Source organism: Filicampus tigris, chromosome 7, assembly GCF_054856515.1.
Source record: "Filicampus tigris isolate MCC_2025a chromosome 7, RoL_Ftig_1.0, whole genome shotgun sequence".
Taxonomy (NCBI): domain Eukaryota; kingdom Metazoa; phylum Chordata; class Actinopteri; order Syngnathiformes; family Syngnathidae; genus Filicampus; species Filicampus tigris.
This window is the reverse complement of record NC_141223.1, coordinates 13,977,233-14,000,473: the sequence shown is the minus strand read 5'-3', so window position 1 is coordinate 14,000,473 and position 23,241 is coordinate 13,977,233. Positions and strand designations below refer to the sequence as shown.

Below are 23,241 nucleotides of genomic sequence, written 5' to 3'. Positions count from 1 at the left end.
AGAATCAAGATTAACCCATACCATAACAAGAGGCTTACAAATTGAAAAGCATAACATTAAAAGTCATATTTTTACACAAAAATATAAAAGAATACAGTATGTTTTGAAAACTCCTCACCATACTGTATATTATTAAACAGTGGAAGGGTAGGGGTGAACCCCAATTCCCAGACATCGGGCAATGAGAGTGAGCAGAATGAGAGCAGCGGCGTGTTTGTGCACATGAATAATACATACATGTGCACAAGTGAATGGCAAACAGTACATGAAGAGATACTTTGTATGCAGAAGAAGAGAATGTGAATAGCAGGAAAGATTCGAGTCGACGCCACTGTATGTACAATTAACTTGTAGCTCTCAATGCATTGTCTCTTTCCTTTCCCCTCACCAGTTGACCAAAGCCATCATCTACATCGAGGAGACCAACAGCATGGCAGATGTTACCTTCCCCTCAGTGCCCAGGGTGCTTTCTTTGCTTCATTATGACGACATCGACAAGCACGGAAACTTTCTCCCTGTGGCCGGCTATCCTGTCGTTTGTGTCACCGTACGTCTCCATCCATTATCATCTAAGTGACTCTTTTATCATCTTTTTGAAACAGCAGGTTAATGTACTTCTAGGTGGCAGAAGTGATGAACTGAAACAATGACAAGATTTTGTCGTGTTCAGGATTACGCCGACAGATTACCGCCAAAGTTTTTATCACATTTTTAAAATAGTCATGACGAGAAAATTGTAAGATGTAGTGGCCGCTTCTGAAGGGACAGAATGGAAAAACAAACCTCCAACATCAGGCTTGTGGAAGGCATTTTTCACACATATCTAAAAAAAGAAGAATTGAGTCAAACATAATGGCTAACCTGATTGCTAACATCAGCTTCATAGCACGCCTCTAGCTTTGGCAGTGATATCACGGTATGTATTTCAGCATCAAAAGAGCATGTTTGTACTATGAATCCAAGCAACAGAAAACCCAGTTAATTAGCGAGCCCCTCAGTGATCATGTAAACGATTCCTGAATTTCCACCATGTCTATTTTTTAATCAATTTCCCTGAATTGATCTGAATCTAAAATCGCCGATTGTGAGGAGGACCCAGATGCAGATTACGGTGCAGAGAAATGTATGAGTTTGCGGCGAATATCTGTGCCTGGAGGGAAAGGCTGCCGGTTGGGGAGGGGTCAGAGAGATGCGGATGCAGGTTCGATGCAAGAGTGCAAGGAATGAGAGCAGCAGGCAGGCTAGGAACAGAAATGCAGACACGACATGACATGGTAGAGTCCAAACCTGGTTTAAAAACGGGCGGCTGCTAATTGGGTGGATGAGGTGCAGCTGCTGGCTGGCTCCAACACGCCTGCGTCCAAATCTACAATTAAATGCAAACACACACAGGGGAGGGGCATGCTAATTTGATCTGTAGTTACACTAACAACCTGTAAATTACAGCTGGCATTCAGGACCATGTCCACACCGAAGTGTATCCATAAAGGTTTTTTAACTTTTTTTTTTTTCACCGTCTCTACATTACATCCACACAGAACCAGAATTTTGGCAGGCCGAATACGATACATTTTTAAACTGGATATGAGATTGAATACTTTTACAAAAAACACTACCCTTGTGTTTTCATTTCTACAGCGCATACATATCTTTACTGAAATGATGACCTAATAGCGGCATTTATTGTGTCACTGTGCGCTGACAACAACTATGGTGGTTCAATGTGTTAGATGTTCTTTCTCTTAGTGGTGAGCTGCATTTCCGAAGCAGGAGCGCTACCTCATCCACACGTCTTCTTTCTCGCTCACTTCATATTCCCCGTCGTTGTTGTACTGTATGTACATCGTACAGGATTATTCTCTGTGATTTCCTGTGGCAGCGTTAGAGGGCCACTTAGCACTAGAACACCCAGTGGTTTTTACAACTTTTTTTGCAACAACAATTGAACGACAAATCTCCGTGATATTTGACAAACAACTCTGTTGGCTACAAGTAGATGACTTTAATTTGTAAATTGGTCATTCACTGCCAAAATAGCAGGTGATGGCGGGGTGACATCGTCGAATGTAAAGCATAAGTGGTCAAATGCCTTCTGGCCGTCCTAGTGTTAGAAGCCTACAGTAGTGCTTCAGTGCAAGAATTAGACTCCTTTTCTGTATGGACACGACCTCAGTCTTGCATTAGAAAAGAAAGCTAACATCATCTTCAAGCCATTTCGCCTGTTTTCTCAATCCTTCTTCCTTGGTCAAATCTCAAATCATGTTGGAGATTGCTTCGTCTTTTGCCCCCTGGAAGTATGTGTGGAAGACCTCAATGTGAATAAGTCTACTTGAACAACACTAATTTGAAGTTTTATTTACAGGCGTGTAACCTTAAATACCCGGACTACGACAAAACGGGCTCCATCTGTGTGAGCGAGAACATCAACAACACTCTGACACGCTACCGCTGGCTCGTCAGCGCCCCCAAGGGCCCGGACGGCGTCACCGGCCCGATGCGCGAAGTGGACTTCGACACCTTCTTCACCTCATCCAAGCTCATCACGCTGGACTCGGTCTACTTCCAGGCGGGCTCTAGGGTGCAGTGCGCCGCCAGGGCCGTCAACTCGAACGGCAACGAGGGGCTGGAGCTCAACAGCCCCGTGGTGACTATCAGCACGGATGAGGGTGAGTGCGGCCAATACTTTCTTTTGTTAGCTCCACCAAGGAGGGTTTGTCTTTCTGTTTGTAATTTCCCATGGTTACGTTAAATCAAACTACATTTTTTTTATAATGCATCAGTGTTATTCTCCTGTACTTTTTTGGGAAGAGAAGCCAAACATTGATGACAACATTAAAAATATATATTAATTAACTGGACCCATTATATATTTACTTCATGCACACATTAATGGTATCAATAACAAGAAAACACATAATCTGTCAAAATAAATAAAACAAATACATTGGTATTGTTTATAGTGAGCAATCTTATATGTTTTCATTAGTTTTTGGTTAGAATTCATACATTGACGATGTCATAAAAATATTGGATAAATAAAATCCAAAATATTGATGGCATAATTAAATACATAATCTTTTTTTTTATATAGTAGGTAGAATACAATAAGTGATTTCATATATTCTGGTTAGAATAATGATGTCCCAAAACAATAATTTACTAAAAAAAACAAATTTTTTTAAGAACTACATAAAACATAAAATGTATGCGTTGCTTTCTAATAGCTATGCTGTTCCCATTCTTTTCTGTCAAGAATCTACATTAAGAGAGAATGAAAAAATTCTATGCTGTTTTACAAATTAGACCATAAATGAACTGTTTGATAATAGTCCAAGTGTTCATTGCATGATTAACAAATCCAACCCCTGCCCCCCAAAAATCTGTAATTTTTTATCACAGCCACACAGAAATTACATTATCGATTACATATCGATTGTTTGGGTTATAATCCATACAGTAATGAGGTCAATCATATTCATTTTTAAAAGTATTATCAGATAATATTCCATTCATATCTTCTATGTAAACAGTACATATACGAGAGATCCATATTTGTATTTCAAACTCTACCCTGGATCGGATCCCCAGTATTTGGCAGCAGATTTAAATTACATTCCCACTGAAAATGTTCAACATGCCAAAACTGTTATTTTAATCTGTTGTGCTTCTGAAGGATCTAATTACATTTGATATCATAAAAAATGGGGCTCTGGCTGGTCTAGGTTTACCTTCTTTTAGGTATTTCATTGTTGTTTACCTTTTGACGTTTACGGGTGCTTCAGCCAGTGCTCTTGTTTGTTATGCAAATGCCACCGCATGATGAGCAGCCGCCGTTGCGGCTCTGGCAGCTGAAAATCATTTCTCCGCGGTGTATATTGCTGTTTTGTGAGCTAACTAAACATTTGATATTTGTTCACGGCCGGGCGGCAGGCATGTGCCAGCCTCGCGTGGTGGGCACGGTGGGAGCTGAGCCCTTCTCTGCCAAGCTGCGCTACACTGGAGCCGATGACGCCGACCATCCCAATCTCATCAAACTGACTGTCACCATGCCTCACACTGATGGTAAGGCCACAAAAGTGTTTTTTTTTTTTTTCACAATTCAACAGGTACGAGGTGTTTTAATTAAAGATTTTGATATCATTTTGTAAAAATTAAACTACACCTGCTTTTCACACTCTGGTTGAAATTGAAATTGGATGGGTGGTTCTGGCTAATGCATATGCACAGCATGGCTTTGGTTACCGTGATATATAGCTAACCGAAGAGACATTTAATCATTATTTCTGGACCAATTAAGTGATATTTGGATAATTTCCTATATTAAACTTGATGATGACTTCACGTGATGTCATAATTCATCAAAATTCAGAGCGATCACTCACAAACACATTTTCGTTGGTAGGAAGATTACAAAGATTGTTTTAGATGTTTAATTTCACACTTAATTGGTGGACAGTAGAGCTATGCATAAATCGTGGCGATTCAAATTCGAACGGCCGTCAAAAAGCAAACACCGGATCATAATTTTTGCAGTTAAACGAATCTTGGAATGTTGTTGTCACTTTAATGGGGGGCTCAATATGTCTGACATCACGTAGGTATGTGGGGGGTGCAAATGCATCTTGTAGAAGCAAGAGGGTTCCTTCAAGTAATATATCCGGATGACCGTTACGCAATGTGAATAGTGGCAAGCTAATCAGATTTTCAGCAGTGTGGTGAATGGCACCCATTTTGGCAGTGTATCAACATCTCTATCGATAGTTTGCTGCCGGTCTCTTTCTCACTCCATCACGCACAGCAACAAATGATGGGCTTTGCCTTGGAGAGGTTCCCCAGCAACAGAGATTTGTTATGTAGAATACCAATAGGTAGAAAAACTGACCAGGATCTGGAACCAGATGATTTTATTTTGTGCAACCACTTGGCAAAATAAAATTGAGTCAATTCAACACACCATTTTTTTCAGTGTATACAAGCAATTAAAAAGTCCATCTCCTAGGTATGCTACCTGTGGTGTCCACCCGCGCCTTATCCAACTTTGAGCTCACACTCAGTCCGGACGGCACCCGCGTGGGCAACCACCGCTGCTCCAACCTGCTGGACTACTCTGAAGTCAAGACGCGCCACGGCTTCCTCACCGACGCCACCAAGAATCCGGAGGTGATCGGCGAGACGGCGCCCTACCAGTACAGCGCCGCGCTGAGGGGCGCCAACACTCTGCGCTTCTACCGCAACCTCAACCTGGAGGCGTGCTTGTGGGAGTTCACCAGTTACTATGACATGTCCGAGCTGCTCAGCGACTGCGGCGGAACCATCGGCACTGATGGACAGGTAAGCAGCCCCACCCCATTCCCCCCCAACTCACCTTTGATCCCCTTTGTCATCTCCAGACTTAAGGACTGAGGCGATCAGGGACAGGAATGTTGACTGCACAGTGAAGGGGCCTCTGTTTGAAAAATCATGTTTGGGCATATTCACCACTAGGCTAGTGGTTCTCAGAATTTTTCCACCAAGTACCACCTAAAAACATACTTTTCTCTCCAAGTACGACCGTCATAACCGAAATTAATATTCAATAGCGTAGTAATCACCAGAAACAAGGCAGAGGGTTATACAGGTATATAGTTGATTTCGTATTATTGTAAGCCACTGTAACATCATGCATAGTTTGAATAGCCACATTACACGGGTGCGCTATTCACGAGATTTTACAGTAATTGTACCTAAATAAATATATAAAGTAAACCGTGCTTTAAGATAATATGCAAATGTGTTGAACTTAAAAGTTAAATACAACTGAACTGCAATTCTTTCCACTGCCACTAGAGGGAGCCGACTAGAGCTCTCATCACCTAAAGTTCGGTACATTTGGCTTGTGTGAGTGCTTTGCTACGTCCCCAAAACCGGAACACTTCACCTCCTCAAGCACGCTTGGTCGAGATGAAACATAGTATGCCATGATTGGTCGAGCCATGCAGACATGTCATACAAGGGCTGTAATGCGATCTTTCCTGGTCTTTTTTTTCTTTTTGTATGTTTTTTTATTGTATGAGGAGAAGCGGTTTGGATAATGGATGGATGAATGGGTGATAACGTCACCTTGCAGAATAGAAATTAACACGACTCGCAATATCCCGTAGACCTGGAATAAATGTGCAGCATGCTTGGTCACACACAGGAACATGCCTCACACCATTTGTTAATGATAACATCCACTTTGCACAATAGAAATAAACATACCGGGAAAAAATAGTCCATAGTTGAAAAAATCCATGGCGTGTTTGGTCATGCACAGGCGCTTGAGTTATGTGATATGTTTAGTGCAATCACTCCTCTTGTCAGTGATTCACGATAACAGCCACCTTGCACTACTATAGAAATAAACACAACAACTACAAATAAAGAAAAGTCAAATGGCCTAGCCTGAGTACACCCTAAATCATTTACAAGTATAGTAAAAGAAAACATGTTGCCGTGAGTCTTCTTGTTAAGACTTCAACGTAAACAGCCTGCACAGGACGTTCTATCCATTATCTTGTTTCACATCTGCAGTGATGACAAAATACACGCTCGGCATCCATCATCTCCCGCCAGGAGCGTTTATTTGTCTCGTCTGTATTGGCAAATTTGTAAGATCGTAAAATAAAAAATTACAAATACAAAAAAACAAAAAAAACAAAAAAAACAACCTCCTTTTTCATGAGCCGTCTGCAGCAGCTGTGGTGTGCGTTACCGCCACTCCCCCGCCACCTGGACACCGCGCCGCCTCGCTCCCAACAAAGATGAGAAGATTTAAAGAGGGATTTAAAGTTCCGCAGTTAATTTCAGTGTGTCCTTAATAGCAAGTGATTTGCTTCCAGCCATTTCAAGTCCATCTGATCTCAGTACGCCGTAGTAACAGCCCATATCGACTTATTTTTATGACTCACGCGCAATTTATGGTGATAATATCTGAGGATTATCTGTCCAATACTGACCTTTGAGATCTTGATGGTCATGCTAGCAACCTCTAGTGAAAATCATATGCATCAGAAAATCCGTGCTGATGATCAACTTCATTAGGTACAGCTGTAAAGTCGGTGATGCTGTCATTCAACATTACGGGATAAGATTTGCAGGGTCGTGGAGAATTAGGGTTAGGGTTGAAGGAGGGTTAGGGATTAGTATGAAGTTAGTGTTTGAGTTTGAGTAGGGTAGAGTTAGTCTTCGAACATGGATCCTGTTATCTCCTTGTGTTGATGTCATTCCAAAGACGACATTGAACACTCATTGGATTTAGTAGCATACAATATCTTAATGGAATGCTGTGGCAGCTGAAATGATCTTTGATCAATACAGCACACTACCGCATACAATGTACATAAGACATTTTCTGCTCAGATACCAGCCACATGAAGGGTTTACATTGCCGGCAGCTGCTTGCTTGCTTGTTTAGAAGCCTTTATCAATACCATAAATAAGATGTGCCGCTGTGCTACTTTAATTATTAATCCTGTGAGTCGAGCAGCTGAGGTTGCCGTTGGTCTCTGTCCACCTTCATTAAAGAAATCTCACTGGTGGATTATGATGTGCCAGAATGCAGTGGTGGAAGTGAGTCTCAAAGCGAGACCATGACGCCATGACGTCACACATACTGTATGTCCGGGTGGCAGAAGGCGAGCAAGCAAACCCTTCAGTGTTGCTTGACCGAGACAGAGCGATTGAGAAAACAAGATAAATGGCTTGCGTAATGATTTTAGCCTGATTTTCTCCCACCATAATTTGAACGTGTTAGGTGTCAGTCTAAAACAAGAGGTTACAGCGTGTTAAGTAAATCGATTGGACAGGAGCCTGAGCGCCGGCCTCGATTTATATTTGAACAGGTAGGCTAATTCAAAAATAAACATGGTGGATATTCAGACGTAATGAAGTGAATTTTCTGTTGCTCGAATGAATGGCACAGAAAGTGCTCCTTTGATGCTGAAATGGAAAATGTATTCTAGCGCTTATGTTAGCGAGCAGGCTAAGGTCGTTCACAAACCCATGATGGAGATTTGATTCAGTCTGTCCCTGAAGAGGAAGTCCTGCGATCCACTTGATTTACACCATACTCATCACCCTAAATTGATTTGAATTTCATTTTTAGGAAATAGAAAAAATAAAACCTTTTGGCGGCACAATCCCTAACGCAACCTTTTTTTTGATCATCATTTTCAGAAAAGTGTTCTGCCACCTGGAAGTACCCCAACACCTATTGTTTACAGATATTATGAAAAGCTCTTTAGGCTACTTAGAGTGAGTCTGACTTGTGGCACGTCTCGTGACTTGAGTCCCTCACCTCTGCCAGAATGTTACGCGTCTAGTGAGTATGTAGCAGACAACACCCCAAGGCAGAATGAAGTGGAAAAAGAAGCATTGGCCTTTGATTTGCAAGTGCTGCCCTGAGAGGCCAGACGGGCTAATGGAGGGACGGCCTGCTCCAAGTGTCATGTCACTGCTTAGCAGGGCCGCGGGAATCCATTAAAGCCCAGCAGGTCGTGTCAGATGGATGAATATGAACACATGATGTGCAGTACACAGCGGGCGCCTGGAGGCTCGCTTGAGCACGCTCACCCGACCGCTGCAGGCAGGCAGGCAGGCTGGCACATGCGCGGCAGGTCAGAGAGGTGCAGATACCTCATTTTAAGAGCCTCGCGTGTCGGAACAAGTTGGGTGAAATTTGTGTATTTTGAACTTTTAACACACATTTCCAATCCAATGTAAGCCACAATCACATTGCAGCTCATTGTCGAGAATGTTTGCACTCACACACCAACAAGGAATGTGACTCCCCATGAAGGAGGCGTGCGTTGAAAAAAGATCCAAGATCTACTAGAAAATAAAGCAGCTAGCGAATAAAGCACATATCATAAGGGCGGAAAAAAGCTAATCAACAGAATAAACTGAGAAATACAAGACATGTTTTTTATTCTTTTGCATAAAGATGCCAAGGTCTGAAAATCAACTGCAAAAAAGCAACACATTCATACAATGCAATATGAAGACTATAAAAATGGTGCAACTAGAAATGCCAGACAAAGAAAGGAATTGAGGCCTCTGATGTTGGGAAATACCAACGCTTCTCGACCCCCTGGGGGCCCTGGGCATGAAACCATGGAGGCTCTCCCAAAAAAACAAAAACCAGAACAATGGCCAGTTGTGTTTTTGATATGGGCCATTATCAGCCGTCTCTCGGGTTCCCCAACTGGCCACATTTGTGTTGCAATACCTAAAGCAGTGCCATTGTGTTGTCATTGATAACGGCCGATTTCAATTGACCCGAGGGGCCCCCTTCAGCTTGGGGCCCTTTGAAAATGCCTTGGTTGATGGCCCTATTGCTGCGTCCCTGCAGTAAATCAGCAGCTATGCTAGGTGCCACAGCACACAAATGTGCACCCAGGTGGCCGTGAACAGCATTGGAATTGACTTAGCCTAAGAGTAATTTGACTGGACACTATTGAGTGCTGTTGGGGTCTTTTTTCGACCCAAGTAAGCGTGTGCTCGGATCTTCCAGGATATGTCGTTACTAAGTCAAAATACAATGTACTCTCCCCTAGTGGCTGAGAGCGTGATAGTGTGTATGACAGAGTGTGCAGGAAAATATCATTGGATGCTTTAGGTCAGGGGTCACCAACCTTTTTGAAACTGAGAGCTACTTCTTGGGTACTGATTAATGTGAAGGGCTACCAGTTTGGTATAATTTTATGCTAATATGAATAATGATATTCATCTAGAGTGAACAATTGGTGCAACAGCAGCCATATCAATAACAGCAATGGTTCCATTTATACAAATTTCTGCAAGTGTTTACACTTTCAAGAGATGACTTGTACAACATTTCCTAGGAAATCACAATGTCCCGTCACTGTTGAGCTGTCTATTGGTTGTTTTTTTTGGTTTGTTTAATTTTTTTTGCTTGGGCAACAAGCAAAAATTAACAATTTGGCTTCTGTATGGTTGCAGTGAACCCAACTCACTTGACAACAAGCAGCAGTTTGGCGCATAGTGAACACTTCTTCTGAAGACAGGCTTCAAGCTGCTGCCACATCCAGTTTAAGTTTCCTGTCAAACTAAACAAACAACAAAGACGCATTGTGGTTTAGAGCAACCGCATAGCTTTGCCTTATAACAGTCCATTTAGTTTAATGCTAACAATCAATGCAAAATTCCATTAATCGGCTAACAAATAACAGTGACGTGGCTCTTTAAGCAATGAATATTTGGTCACAAATGGTGTAGCAACACATCTAGACAGAAAATATAATAACACTCACAGTTATATATTCTTTATCCTTTACAAAATGTGGCCGCTATTACTGAGTCAGTCGTTAAACTCTTCGTTTGCATTATACTGCCTCCAAGTGGTCAAGGAGCAGCAAACCTTATAGAATTAAGAAGAATAAGTTAAATTAAATTAATCCATAAATTAAGAAAAAATGGATGCTCAGGCAATGCCATAAAATTGAGTTAATTCTTGAATCAAAGTTCAATGGCAATTGTTTTCACCAAGAAATATAATGGCAGAATGCATTGCAATGCTAAATTATTTTAGACATTCAGCAGATAATTGCAGTGAATAACTTCAACCACTAACACAGAGCTTCGTCATTATCAGCATCTTTCAAAAGACACTTAAGCGATGACGTCAGTCACACAGTGTCTGGTTGTTCTGCAAAAAGGCCCCAGTTCCTCTTCTTTTGTGCAAAGTCTGTCTCCATGAAAGCAGCCTGGGTGGGCGGCCTGGCCAAGGAAACAAGCTCTCGAGTGCGTTCTGATTGTCAGATGCTTTGCATCAGCCTCAAAAACAGCACACTGGAGATGACCTTCTTTTTTCTTTTTTGTTGAGTTTTTTTCACGACTTGAAGTGGGTCACTTTGCAAGGAGCGTATTCCTGCCACACCAAAAAAAAAAGAAAAAACATTCAAATTACTGTATATAGTTCACTATTATACTGTATAAGTGCAGTGTAGTTACGTACCGAGTAACTTTGATTTGGAAGACGTTTTATCTTGAGACTTATAACATTTCAACGATATGTTAATGATATGTTAATGTATGCATGCAGAGCAGGGCATCTTACTACCTTTTTGTCCGGCCAGACAACAATAGTAATCGCCTATGGACTATATGCACAGAATAGGTGTGACGTATTTCCGGTAAAATGTTATAAAGCATTACCCTTTCCGGTCATGCACAGCGCCATTGTTTTGAAGACATTTTACTTCTGAGAATTTCTATCAATTGTCAACATTTTGGGGTATTTTTTGGGATCATTTTTGATGCGCATATTCGTGAAGAAGAGATGAGAGGACAGTACTTCGAGCCATCACTGCTGTGTCCCTTCTCACATATACAGGCTCTATACGGTGTTACTCCGCTTTGATAAGCATGGGGGCAAAGGGTTGTTAACATTCTCAGGGATGAATTTCTACTTACAGAGAGCACCTATTCTATCTATTCTCTGCATTTTTTCCCCTGCTGATGTAATAATACAAACGCCAACCACACAAGGGCGCCGTTTGTTCAACTAGAACTCCCAGCCTTAATTTTGACAGCTTTTGTTGTGTTGATTGTTACTCTGTTTGCATAGATTAACGATGTTCCTGGCCTTTCAACTTTTCCTGTTCTGTAAAAATATTATTCTCATGCTACCATTTTATTGTATACAATATAAAAATATTTATGAGCGTATTATTCCTGCGCCGGGTTTCCTTAGCAACCACTTTTCAGCGACAGCATTGATTTTTGAGAAAAGTCACCGTGGTCAATTAATAAAAAAAAATGTTATACAGGAGAGGAATCATTACATCTGTTTCAAAATGTTGAAAAGGCTGAGTCTAAGGATTAAGACAACGAGTCTGAGCAAGAGCAGCGCTCAGTCCAATGAAGAGCTACTGACGGCGACACAATTAAAGGTATTATTAGCCGAGAGTAAAATATTGGCTGTGGCCTCCACACGGTGGTAATGCGATACCAGCTCTAACAGACGGGACTCAATGGACCGGTGGTCCAAGGAGAGGAGCTACAGTACATAATTTACATTTAAACAGAGCAGGGCATTTTACTAAAAATTGAGCGTCCGCTATACATCGTCCGTCTGCAGCGTGGGTGCGCTTCAGCCGTCCGTCATTCGCCTTTATTTCCCGGGGGAAAAATATTAGCTCCCATCGATAGGCTGGTCCGCCTCTACTTTTTAAACGGCCGTCGGTCGGCGAGTCCGACAATACTTTCATTAGCACCACATCCCCTCCCGCTGGCTGATATTTGAACAGAAATAGTGACTCACTGTGTAAGTGTGACAGTGTTTCACTGAATTCGAATCAACTCGACTTCACGGTGACTTTATTGGCATAACTGTGTGCACACGTGAGTACGCAACTCCTGACCGCCTCCTGGAGGCAATAAACAACATAAATAACGTGCACGCTAGCTAGTAGAACGCGCTGGTCTCTCCGGTTGAAAATCTCCTGCGCAGTTGGGTAACTAGTGGTGCGTTTGAAGTGTTCTGAGGCCATTTTTGTTGTTTGCCCATTTCGCCGAGTCAGTTGAGATGGACTTTGGCCGCCTCGTTACCATATCACACGCATGAGGGACGATTAGTGGGCCGGACTAAAATCCACATCTGCCGACCATTTGTTAAAACGTGATGCCCCGTCCTCCGTCCCAAAAATGGGCATCCGTCCGGGACGCAGGGACGGACCATTCCGGCCCCGGGACAGACTGTTCAGCTCTGTTAACAATACTATTGTTGCGGAAACCTCACCGCAGCCGGACTAAATGCTTCTGCTTTAGTCCGATATGTTTTTTCTTAAGTTTCCCATTCATCGTTTATTGCCTACAAAAGTCGTAGGCGGATAGACGGACCGGTCCGTCGCCTATAGGCAGAATGTGAATACTGTATTGAAAAGTAAGGAAATAACGAAAGTGAGGCCAGTAGAAGTTGTATCCATTTTTTTAAAATATGTATTTTTTCTAGATTTTATTAAAAGAAATATGCATCAAATTGATTTGCAAAGTTACTGGAAGATTTTTTTAAAAAGCTGCGGTGTGGGAACACGTAAAGCAGTAAGTATCCCATCATTCCCATCTCTGCTCTTTTTGTTGAAGCTCCTTATGGTTGCCCGTTGCTCAGTTAAGGTCATCGGCTGCTCCAATGTGTTGCCAAGGGCTATACTTAATGAGAAACAGTTTTTGCCAGCAGCTTTAAACACTCCCCCGACACTTGTGTTTCGCTTGGTGTTTATTTAACTGTGTTTACTAGTGTTTTGGATATCTTATTTACATACAGAAAATCTCCCAGTCTTATTATTTTAGTGTTATTACAATAAATGTTTAGTTGTGTAAATGTTGTTTCTGAGAATTGCTTTACATTTGTGTTGTCTGGAGTCAGCCAAATTGTGGGCAACAAATGCCGTGATGTGGGGTACTTCAAGGGTCGGTCCCTGGACCCCTTTTGTTTAGCCTGTATAACCCTACCCTTGAGTCAAATTCTTCAGAACAAAAGGGTTATGATGGCTATGCAGATGATACGCAGCTATATTTGTCACACTAGTCTAATCAAGGTGTTGAGTCACAGTCTAAAATATGTTAATAACAGACTAACCAAAATTAATTTACTATGATTACGGTCTTTCAAAGCTTTAAAAAAATCATGATCTCCAAAATCATGTTCTTGCACTGTATGCTCTGTTTGTAATTTTGTAAGCTCATTTGATTTCTTTACTCTACTTTTAAATGTCTTTAACTCTTTTGTTTGTCAATGCTTTTACATGTTGTAATTTTAATTACGTGAAGCGCATTGAGTTATCTTGTGTATGAAATGCGCCATATAAATAAAGCTGAGTAAGTAAAGAGCTTTTGATAGAATGTGTTATTTTTCATGGCAGGTACTGAACCTGGTCCAGTCCTACGTGACGCTGCGGGTGCCACTCCACGTGTCCTACGTGTTCCACTCGCCTGTGGGGGCTGGCGGCTGGCAGCACTTTGACCTACAGTCCGAGCTGAGGTTGACGTTTGTGTACGACACCGCCATCTTGTGGAGGGACGGTATCGGCAGTCCGCCGGAGGCCGAGCTCCAAGGTAAGTGACTGAATTGTGCTGAATGTTCACTGTTCTGTCAAGAGAAACAACAGCTGTACATTACCCCCCATCTTTTGCAGGCGCACTCTACCCGACCAGCATGCGTATTAACGAGCAGGGACGTCTGGTGGTCGCCTTCCGAACCGAAGCTCGGTTTAGAGGCCTGTTCGTCTCCAGGCATCCTGGTATGTTGCACTAGTGTCGAATGCAGGGCTATCCAAACGACAATCTGGGGACCATTTGTGGCTCGCTATCTGCTTTTTAGTAGACCACAGCATATTGTTAGCAGGGGCGGAGCCATGGGTGGGCCTGGGTGTGCACAGGCCCACCCAGATTGACAGACTGCCAACCCAGTGAGATTCATGAAAAAATGCATACTTTTACATTTTTTGTAAATTATTATGAAATTATTTTTGAATTTGTGCTTCTTTGAGTTTTTTTTATTTTATTGAATATAAAGAATGGCATAATTAAGGTTCTCCAACGAAGATTTAATAAAAGGAAAATTTTATTTGCAGAGCTAGGCATTGCCTATTGCATATTTAATCGACCCACGGTCGGTCCAAGTCAGCCAAACGACCTCGAGAGCGGACTTAACCAGTACCACGTCACACGCAGGTGCCGCACTCCTGGGCCGAGTAAGGAAAACTGAAAAATCTGTGTTGTACCTTGCAGTCCCACAGACATGTGCTCCATATTGTTTTTATTTCACCGATCACCACGCTGTGCGTGTGTGTTTGTCTGTTGTTTTTGTTTGATATTTTTTCATTGTTTGCCGGCGTGTCTGCTAGTGCAGCACCTGCTTGTGATGTGAAGACTACGTTCTCGATGCCGATTGGCTGTCACTGACTAGGGAGGGACCGGGACCACGTGGTTGATTAAATATACAGGATGGAACGCGGTGGAAGTTAGGCGATGCCCACCTCTGTTTATTTGAATATACATGTGTTGTTACAGGAGGATTGTACTCAGTGAGAGAAATATTCAGGCCAACCCTGATTTTTCCAGGCCCACCCATTAGCCACATTGTTGCTCCGCCCCAGATTGTTAGCCTAATAATCTAGTTGCATTTGTCTTTGTTTTATTTTTTTTTACTTTTTGGAAAACACAAAAACATAAGAAATTAAACAACTCATCTCTCACTTATTCATAAGACGTGCCTTATAATCATTCGCTTCCTTTGTAGCTCCATGTCAGGGTCCGTTTAGTTTAGTCAGTTTAGCTATTCTAGTGCGATCCTGAAAAATCTTTTTTTAAATATAAATCTACAAAACAATGTCCGTTGTCTCTCGCTATGTTCCTTTTATTTTTTGCCACGTCACCACAGATTTTTTTTATCGCACTTATGTTACAGAGTGTTATTGTTATAATTCATATTATTATTATTATTATTATTATTATTATTGTTATTATTATTATTATTGTTGTTGTTATTATCCGGCCATACATTATGAATATTATTAATATTATAATAATAATTATTATTATCCAGCCATACCTGATTAATATTATTATTATTGTATACAATCATTACAGATAGATTTCTACATAGGCTTTGTTTCTTGTCCTTTTGATGGTTATTGCTTACAGATCATGAAAACTCAAATAGGGCTGGGACAACAAGTCAACTAAGTCGGATAAATCAACCACAGAAATGCACTGAAGTCCACACAAAAATGTTTGCCCCTTGGCTTCATAGGCACCGTTTTAGGCTTGTGCTACTGTATTCAAACTACTTATGACCAATTCACAGTCTATGAGCAGCCTCTATTGGTGGAACATTGTTAAATGCAGTCAAGCAATGCGCAACCAATGATTTCATATTTTCTTGTGTGAGCAATAGGTCAAACATCTGGCAACTTTTTGAAAATACTTGAGAAATGATGCCTTCATTTTTTTAGCTCACTAGTATGTTGTCATTTATGTGACATTTCTCAGTACTGCTTCACCTCTGTGTTGAATGGATGCAGCCAATTTTTGTTATCTTCTGAAGAATGCTTGAGAAATGAGTATTGTGCCTTTTGGTCAGCCTCCGCCTTCACTTCCATGGTCATGTGCGCCGACCATCCCGGTCTGACCTTCAACCTCAGCCTGGTGCGCAGCGAGCCCACCTACAACCAGCCCATCCAGCAGTGGACCTTCATCTCTGACTTTGCCGTGAGCAAGCATCTGCAATTTATGTTTGTTTGTTGTTTCCCGGCATCTCAAGTGATGACCGTGTGACGTTCAGGTACGCGACTACTCGGGCACGTACACGGTGAAGCTGCTTGCGTGCACGTCGCCTCCCAGCCTGGAGTTCACCATCCCGCCCGTGTGCAACCCCAGAGAGCCCGTCAGCTTTGACCTGGATATCCGATTTCAGCAGGTACAATGCAAAAGAAATCTTGTAAATCTCATGAGTGGAATAACTGTAGACATTTTCACCATGTCCTTAAGCGTACTGCCGGATGGCAAAAACAAACATTTACAACCATTCAGGAAGGTCTGTTCAATGCTGCATAACACAACAAATATGAGGATACAGCAGAGGTAAACCCAATTAAAACAATAAAGACGAGAAATAATTTTAAGATGTTATGGTTTATCTCAATAAAAACGAAAAGGTTTAGATGCATGAATGGATTTAATATGCCTTTTAAAAAGCATTTAGCAGCCTCTTCCAAATTAAATGGTATCATGGAAACTTAGTTTTGCTCATAAAACGCAAAATGAGAACAAACACAAATTCTACTAACGATCAACTTAATGTGACTATTTGTAAGGCAGTTAGTTGTGCTTTAGTGTTTTGCGCAGTAATTGCGTTTTCACATTTGCTTATTTACCCTTGAAAGTAATGGAATTTGTTGCACATGTATGGTTCTATGGATATTGTTAAAGATTTCCTCTCTGGAATCGGCGTACCCTTCAAAATGTGCAAAGTAACATAAACAAAAGGCATCTCAGAAAATCAATTTTCTGCTTGTAGTATAACGCCTTTATTCTCTTAAAACTGTACATTTTTCCCCTCTTAATGTCATGACAATATTCTGAATGTATTACTACAAGTGTTATACTGCATATAGAAATTGAAAACATTTTAACATAATATCACGGATCTGTTATCATTATATAAATGAACTGTTTGTGTTACACTTTTATGCTAAAATACCGCAAAAGCAAATAAGTGCTTTACTTTTGCGTAAAACACACATTTTTTAATGTTTAAAATGAAACATAAAAAAGCCCAACTTTTCCAATTGAGGAATGTAAAAAAAGTAAACTCTTTGTAAATATTGTATAAATCAAAGAGCTTAAATATTTTGTTTTTAATAAAGTGCAACATAAATAAAATAACTTTTTTTTTCCATGCTGCACTGATTCACAACCATGTGATACAGTTTCCAAATTACTTAAGTAGTTTGACGTAATCCCAAAAGCACATTGCTAGCCATTGCGTTAGACTTGCCGAGAAGCTGATTGTTTGTATACGCAGCCGACATGTGGCAAAAGCGCCAGACGGTTACGTCTTCTGTCCTTATATGATCCACCTGGAAACTAAATCGCTGTGCCTCTGTCACATACCGAAAAATATGAATACATCTAAAACATGATCCTAGTTATACGGCGGAAAATCCCCCTATTTGCTTTGCTGATTTTGGGGTGTTGGGAACCTCTCTTCCTTTTTGCCATTTTTGTGCCAAGCCCAAAACCATGTTTAATGTGAAAATATTACCTTGACAACATCAGTTGCCATCTTGGTGCCAAACATGCACCCAGAGGTAGGCATTTTACTCAAATTTGCCAGTCCGTCAATCCACACCCATCTGCAGCCTAGGTACCCGTCTATTTTTCAAGCCGGACCAAACTGTAATCCTCTATCGGTTAGTTTGTCTATTCTTTTAACCGCGCTTCCGGTTGGATCCAGGTGATTTTATTTTGGACAGCCACTTGATGAACTAAAATTTAATGTATTCAACACACCATTTTATTTTCGGTGTAATACTAGCTTTCACACAATACAATAATTTTTGTTGGGGGTAAAATGGAGGTGGTAGACGCCTGGCATGGATTGATGGCATTTCCATTCATTTCAGTGGGGAAAGATGATTTTGCGATCCAAGTATTTTAAGTAATTTTGCTAAACTTGTTCTAGAGCTGAATATTGTCTGTTTCTATTTGGCCTTTTTAGCTTGTTTTTACGTGAATAGCGTATATTTTGAGCAAGGCACCGAAAAGAATATTGAACCTTGGCTCTTTATTTAGGTGAGCGATCCCGTGGCTGCCGAGTTCAGTCTGAACACAGAGATGATGTTGCTCTCCAAAAAGACCTTGTGGCTCTCGGACGGCTCCGCGGGCTTCGGCCAGACCAGCGACACGGCTTTCTCGCGAGGTAACTAATGGATCGCCGGTGTGTTCGGGGCTTCGTATTGACAATTGTCTGCGCAGGCGACACCATCTATGGACGCGTCCTGGTAGACCCCGTGCAGAACCTGGGCGACTCATTCATCTGCAACATTGAGAAAGTCTTCCTGTGCACGGGCGCGGATGGCTACGTGCCCAAGTACAACCCGGATGGTTTTGAGTTTGGCTGCCTTGCCGATGCGCCGTCTCTACTCTACAGATTCAAAATTATCGTAAGTCCACTTCAAAGGTGTCAACGCCTTATTGCGGCATTCAAACTAAAATGCGACCCCATTTAGATGTTGACTATTGACTTTGTATTTTACTTTAATTTAATCCCACTCCCACGATGGCGATCGTAGTAATTCAGCCACGGTTCATATCGATTCATTTTTTTACGCACGGTTTATGACGTGACGTCATCGTTAGCGATGTCTCCATGAAATGAGATATTAAAGCGTCGCCTTTCCCCAATTACTGTATTTATTTCTACCTGCTACCTAATCGCTTCACTGTAGAAAGCAGAGCTGACTCAGTGTTATTTGCTGTGCTAAATAGTGAAGAGTTGACCAAAAAGAGGTTGAATGCCACTCACAGTTGACGTCTCTTGTCAAACTAAACATAAAACAAAGACAATGATACCTTTTGTATTTAAAACAATCAAACAACGTTGCCTTACGAATGGTCCTCTTGCTTATTGCTAAGAAACAGTATACGCCATTGACATCGATGCTAAGGGTCGGCATTCCACAGGTATAATTTGGATTTTTTTCAAGTGAATTGAGAACAAAATGAAGCCTTTTGGGGTATATCTGACAGCGCAATCCCAAACACAACACGCTTTTGTCATTGTTTTCCATTGAATCCTTGGTAGTCACTTGCGCTCTGCCGGCAAGGAAGCAGGTGCCTATTGTTTCCAAAGATTTTGAGAAGGTCAAAGCTTCTTCATCTTGTCTCGTCACAAGGACAAAGCCCAGCCCGAGACCCAGGCCAGATCTTTTGGAAACGTGGCCTTCGGTGCCCGACTAGCCGTGGACGACCCGGCTGCTCTCCCTCTGGTCAGGCAGCCGGGATCAGATGGATTCAGCATGGATTCCACCGCCCTCTTCCAGGTCACTTCAAACACAAACGCTGCATTTCAAGTCGGAATTTCAGCAACTCGAAACATTGTATAGAATTATGTGGGTACAATTGTAATTTCATATGGACAATAAATAACCCTTAAACTAGGGTTAGGGCTTCAAAATAGGATTTTAAAATAGGGTTAGGGTTTCAAAGTAGGGTTTCAAATTAGGGTTAGTATTTCACAAGTAGGGTCAGTGTTTTAAAGTAGGGTTTTAAACTGGGGTTTGGGTTTCAAAGTAGGGTTTTGAATTAGGATTAGTATTTAGTTCTCCAGTAGGGTCAGGGTTTCAAAGTAGGGTTTTAAACTAGGGTTTGAGTTTCAATCGAGGGTTAGGGCTTCAAAGGAGGGTTTTAAATTAGGGCTAGGATTTCAAAGTAGGGTCAGGGATTCAAAGTAGTGTTTTCAACTAGGATTAGGGTTTCAAAGTGCGGTCCTGAGTTTGGGTTAGTGTTTCAAAGTAAGGTATTAAACTATGGTTAGGGTTTCAAAATCGGGTTAGGGATTCAAAGTAGGCTCAGGCTTTCAAAGTAGGGTTTTAAACTAGGGTTAGGGTGGGTTTTAAATTAGGGTTAGAGTCTCAAACTGTGGTTGGGGTTTGAAAGTAGGGTTTAAACTTGGGTTAGAGTTTAAAGGAGGGTTTTAGACTACGGTTAAGGTTTCAAAGTGATGCTGATGTGCACTTTACATTCACAGGTGTCCGCCGGTCGAGAGTGGTTTATCCACACCATCTACACGGTGCGCTCCAGGGACAACGCCAACCGCGGCATCGGCAAGCGCAGCCTTGAGTACCACGCGCTCAGCCGCTACCGCAGATCCGCCGACGTCGAGGCTATCGGCGCCGACAACAACCGCGGCACCAACATCCTCCACATCACGCTGGACCGCAGGGCGGGCGACGGCATCACCGCGGACCTCGCCAGGGAGGTCCTCGCTCCCGATGGGTTGGAGCCGCGCTCGTTGGACGACGCGGAGGATGGCGTGGATGACGACGGGCCCGTGCTAATTGTTGGCGTGGCGGTCGGGATGCTGCTCGCCGTCTTGGTTTTGGTGGTACTGGTGGTGCTGGTGCGGCAAAAGCGGGACACCAAGGACGCGCCCACCCCGTCAGCAAGCGGCCAGCCAATTGTGACGCAAGCACTCGGTGACAGCTCTGAGGTCTGAACGAGAGCCTTGTGGTAGAAGGACTGGTTGCAACAAGGAGTAGTAAGCACACATTGAAAAGAAAAAAAATATATATATTTTTTTTTGTTTGTGTAAGAAATCGCACAATTCTACGTGACAAAATAAGGAATAAAGTTGTCATTTTGTGGGGGAGGAAAATTCTAAGATAAAGTTATAATGTGATATTATTGCTTCTTTTATTTTTAATTTTACAAGGAAAATAAATCATGATTTTACAAGAATAAAGGTGGAATTTTCAATTTAAAAATGACAATATAGTGTTAATACTACAGTACCATATCTTATTTCTTTTTTCTTGTAATGTTTTGAGAATTGCGGCTTTATTCGAACAAAATGTGTATTTTTAGATACAATTGTACAAGAAAAATCTAAAGTAAATATTTGGTTGTCATTTTATGTAAAAAATAAAAATAAAAAATAAAAAGCAACTGGATCAAGGTCTAACTTTGTAGTATTTGAAAATAAATCTTGTTCTTTTTATAAGAACAAATTTGTAATTTTATGAGGACAAAATAAATGAATAAATTTTATAAGAATAAAGTTGGAAAATTATGATGTAAAAATTATGAGAATGTAGTCTAAATATATTAGTCCTTTTTTAAATAAAGAATTCCGACTTAAAAAAAATGCATCTTGATTTGGATTTGATTTACAGTGAACCGCTGCATAACTTCGGCACCTGTGGATTTGCATGTTCATTAATTAACAAACACTATATATTCCCCCCGTTAATAGCGGGAAAAGAAAATTACAACTTACAACTTTATCTCGAATTTTTTTTTTTTCTTGTCAGTGTGTCTTTAGTGCTCCTGCGTCATTTTGCAAGTGCCTCACATTTGATGAACAAAAAAAGACATTTTGCGCGTCAAGAGCTTTTTGCTTGTGTACTGAAATCTACTTGAAACGCGCTCACTCAATCCTGTGGCGAGATATCGCGTCCAATGTCATTCACCGCTCTCGCCCTTGTTTGTTTGCTTCTGACATCACACAATCCCCCAAAAATAATAACAACAACAAAAAGTGTTAGTTGTGTTTCCAAAAGGTGCTAGCGGACACCTTGTAGGCGTTTCCTTCCACTTGCAACTGTTGTGGTGTTCTTGTTTGACCTGCTGCGTTATTTGTATGGTTTACATCACACCTAGTGCACCTGTGCATGTCTTGATGTTTGTGGTTCTTATTACACTAAAACGTCAAACTGCAGATTTACTGAAGGCTAAAGTGCATCAACTGCGTTTTACATTATTTCATTCAATTAAGACTATTACAAGTATTTAATGTTTAATTAAAAAAAATAAAAATGTTTAATTATCATTACAAATGTCTATAATCAACCCTTGGCATCGACTAGATTAGGGTTAGGTTTAGATTTAGGGCAGGGGTGCCCAAGTCCAGTCCTCGAGAGCCCTTCTCCAGTTTTAGGGAGTCATCTAAAACATTCTGTACAGTGGCTCCCGAGGACTGTAGTTTGGCACCCCTGTTTTAGGGGCTAGAGTTTGCCCAAAGGGAATCAATGTAAATTCCACCATAATTCAACTCCCAGTTCCTAATATTGCCCAATCTGGCCCCAGGAGTTGAACTTTGAAAGTCCAAGTTTCAGGTTTCCAAATTCCAATTCATGGAGGTCCAGCAAGGGGGTCGCCATCACCACCCCGTACCCGATGATGAGTCACTATTTTCGGGTACAGAGTCCCGTCTATGCTGGGTCCCTGATTCATCTATTTATACACGAATATTGCAGTACTGTATCATACTAATCATCTGAATTGCCTTCAAACTTGATTGAATTGTTCACATAAATCATCTCTATTATAGGATTACCTCATTCTGCTGTGTGCAAGTAACTTTTAGTTCTTATTGTTTGAAATGGTTTGGGGATTTTATGTTGAGGGAAAATGACATCTATGCAATTTGTGATCTTTTAAATTTTTATGTTTTTTTTTTATTCTATTTTATTTTTCACTGCACAACCTGCTTGTTAATCCTCACAATCCACACATTGTATTGTGCTTCGTTTATGTCCTCTAATGCTTGGAGTGAGCTCTTTTATGCACATGGATGTACAGTATGTATGTATATACATCGATATAGTGCTTGGATGTTTTGGGGAATGGTTGTCAAAAAAAACAAAAACAAAAACACATGCATACTGTACGTGCTGGAAGTATTTGTAACAGAGGCCACAAGCACAGCGCTGGTCTGCAAATAAATAATTTTTCAAGAATTTTTTTGTTGGGTCTTCTGATTCTAGTATTTATATATGATATAATAATCCGTCAATCATTGAATACAAAACAAATACAAAAACTACGTGGGGAAGATTCCTGACGGAGTAATGGCGCCCCCTAGCCCAGGTGTAGCACAACCTGTTACCTTATTTTGTAATTTACATTGTTGGGATTTCATTTAGCAGCCTTCAGATGTCCAATGTGAAAAACAATGGACTCTAATAATTAAAA

General features: G+C 41.2%; 1 protein-coding gene across 1 annotated transcript in view; it reads left to right on the top strand.

Moving 5' to 3' along the window:
• The window catches only part of frem2b (FRAS1 related extracellular matrix 2b), a 106,206-nt gene extending 83,200 nt beyond the window's left edge, over positions 1-23,006 (top strand). The window contains exons 14-25 of the mRNA XM_086036173.1: positions 392-547; positions 2,363-2,666; positions 3,931-4,062; positions 5,000-5,331; positions 13,905-14,097; positions 14,178-14,282; positions 16,127-16,254; positions 16,328-16,462; positions 18,340-18,466; positions 18,523-18,710; positions 19,443-19,589; positions 20,297-23,006. Of these exons, the coding sequence (XP_085892299.1) occupies positions 392-547; positions 2,363-2,666; positions 3,931-4,062; positions 5,000-5,331; positions 13,905-14,097; positions 14,178-14,282; positions 16,127-16,254; positions 16,328-16,462; positions 18,340-18,466; positions 18,523-18,710; positions 19,443-19,589; positions 20,297-20,764 (2,415 nt within the window). The 3' untranslated portion in view covers positions 20,765-23,006. The remainder of the gene's footprint in view (positions 1-391; positions 548-2,362; positions 2,667-3,930; positions 4,063-4,999; positions 5,332-13,904; positions 14,098-14,177; positions 14,283-16,126; positions 16,255-16,327; positions 16,463-18,339; positions 18,467-18,522; positions 18,711-19,442; positions 19,590-20,296) is intronic.
• The last annotated feature ends 235 nt before the right edge of the window (positions 23,007-23,241 follow it).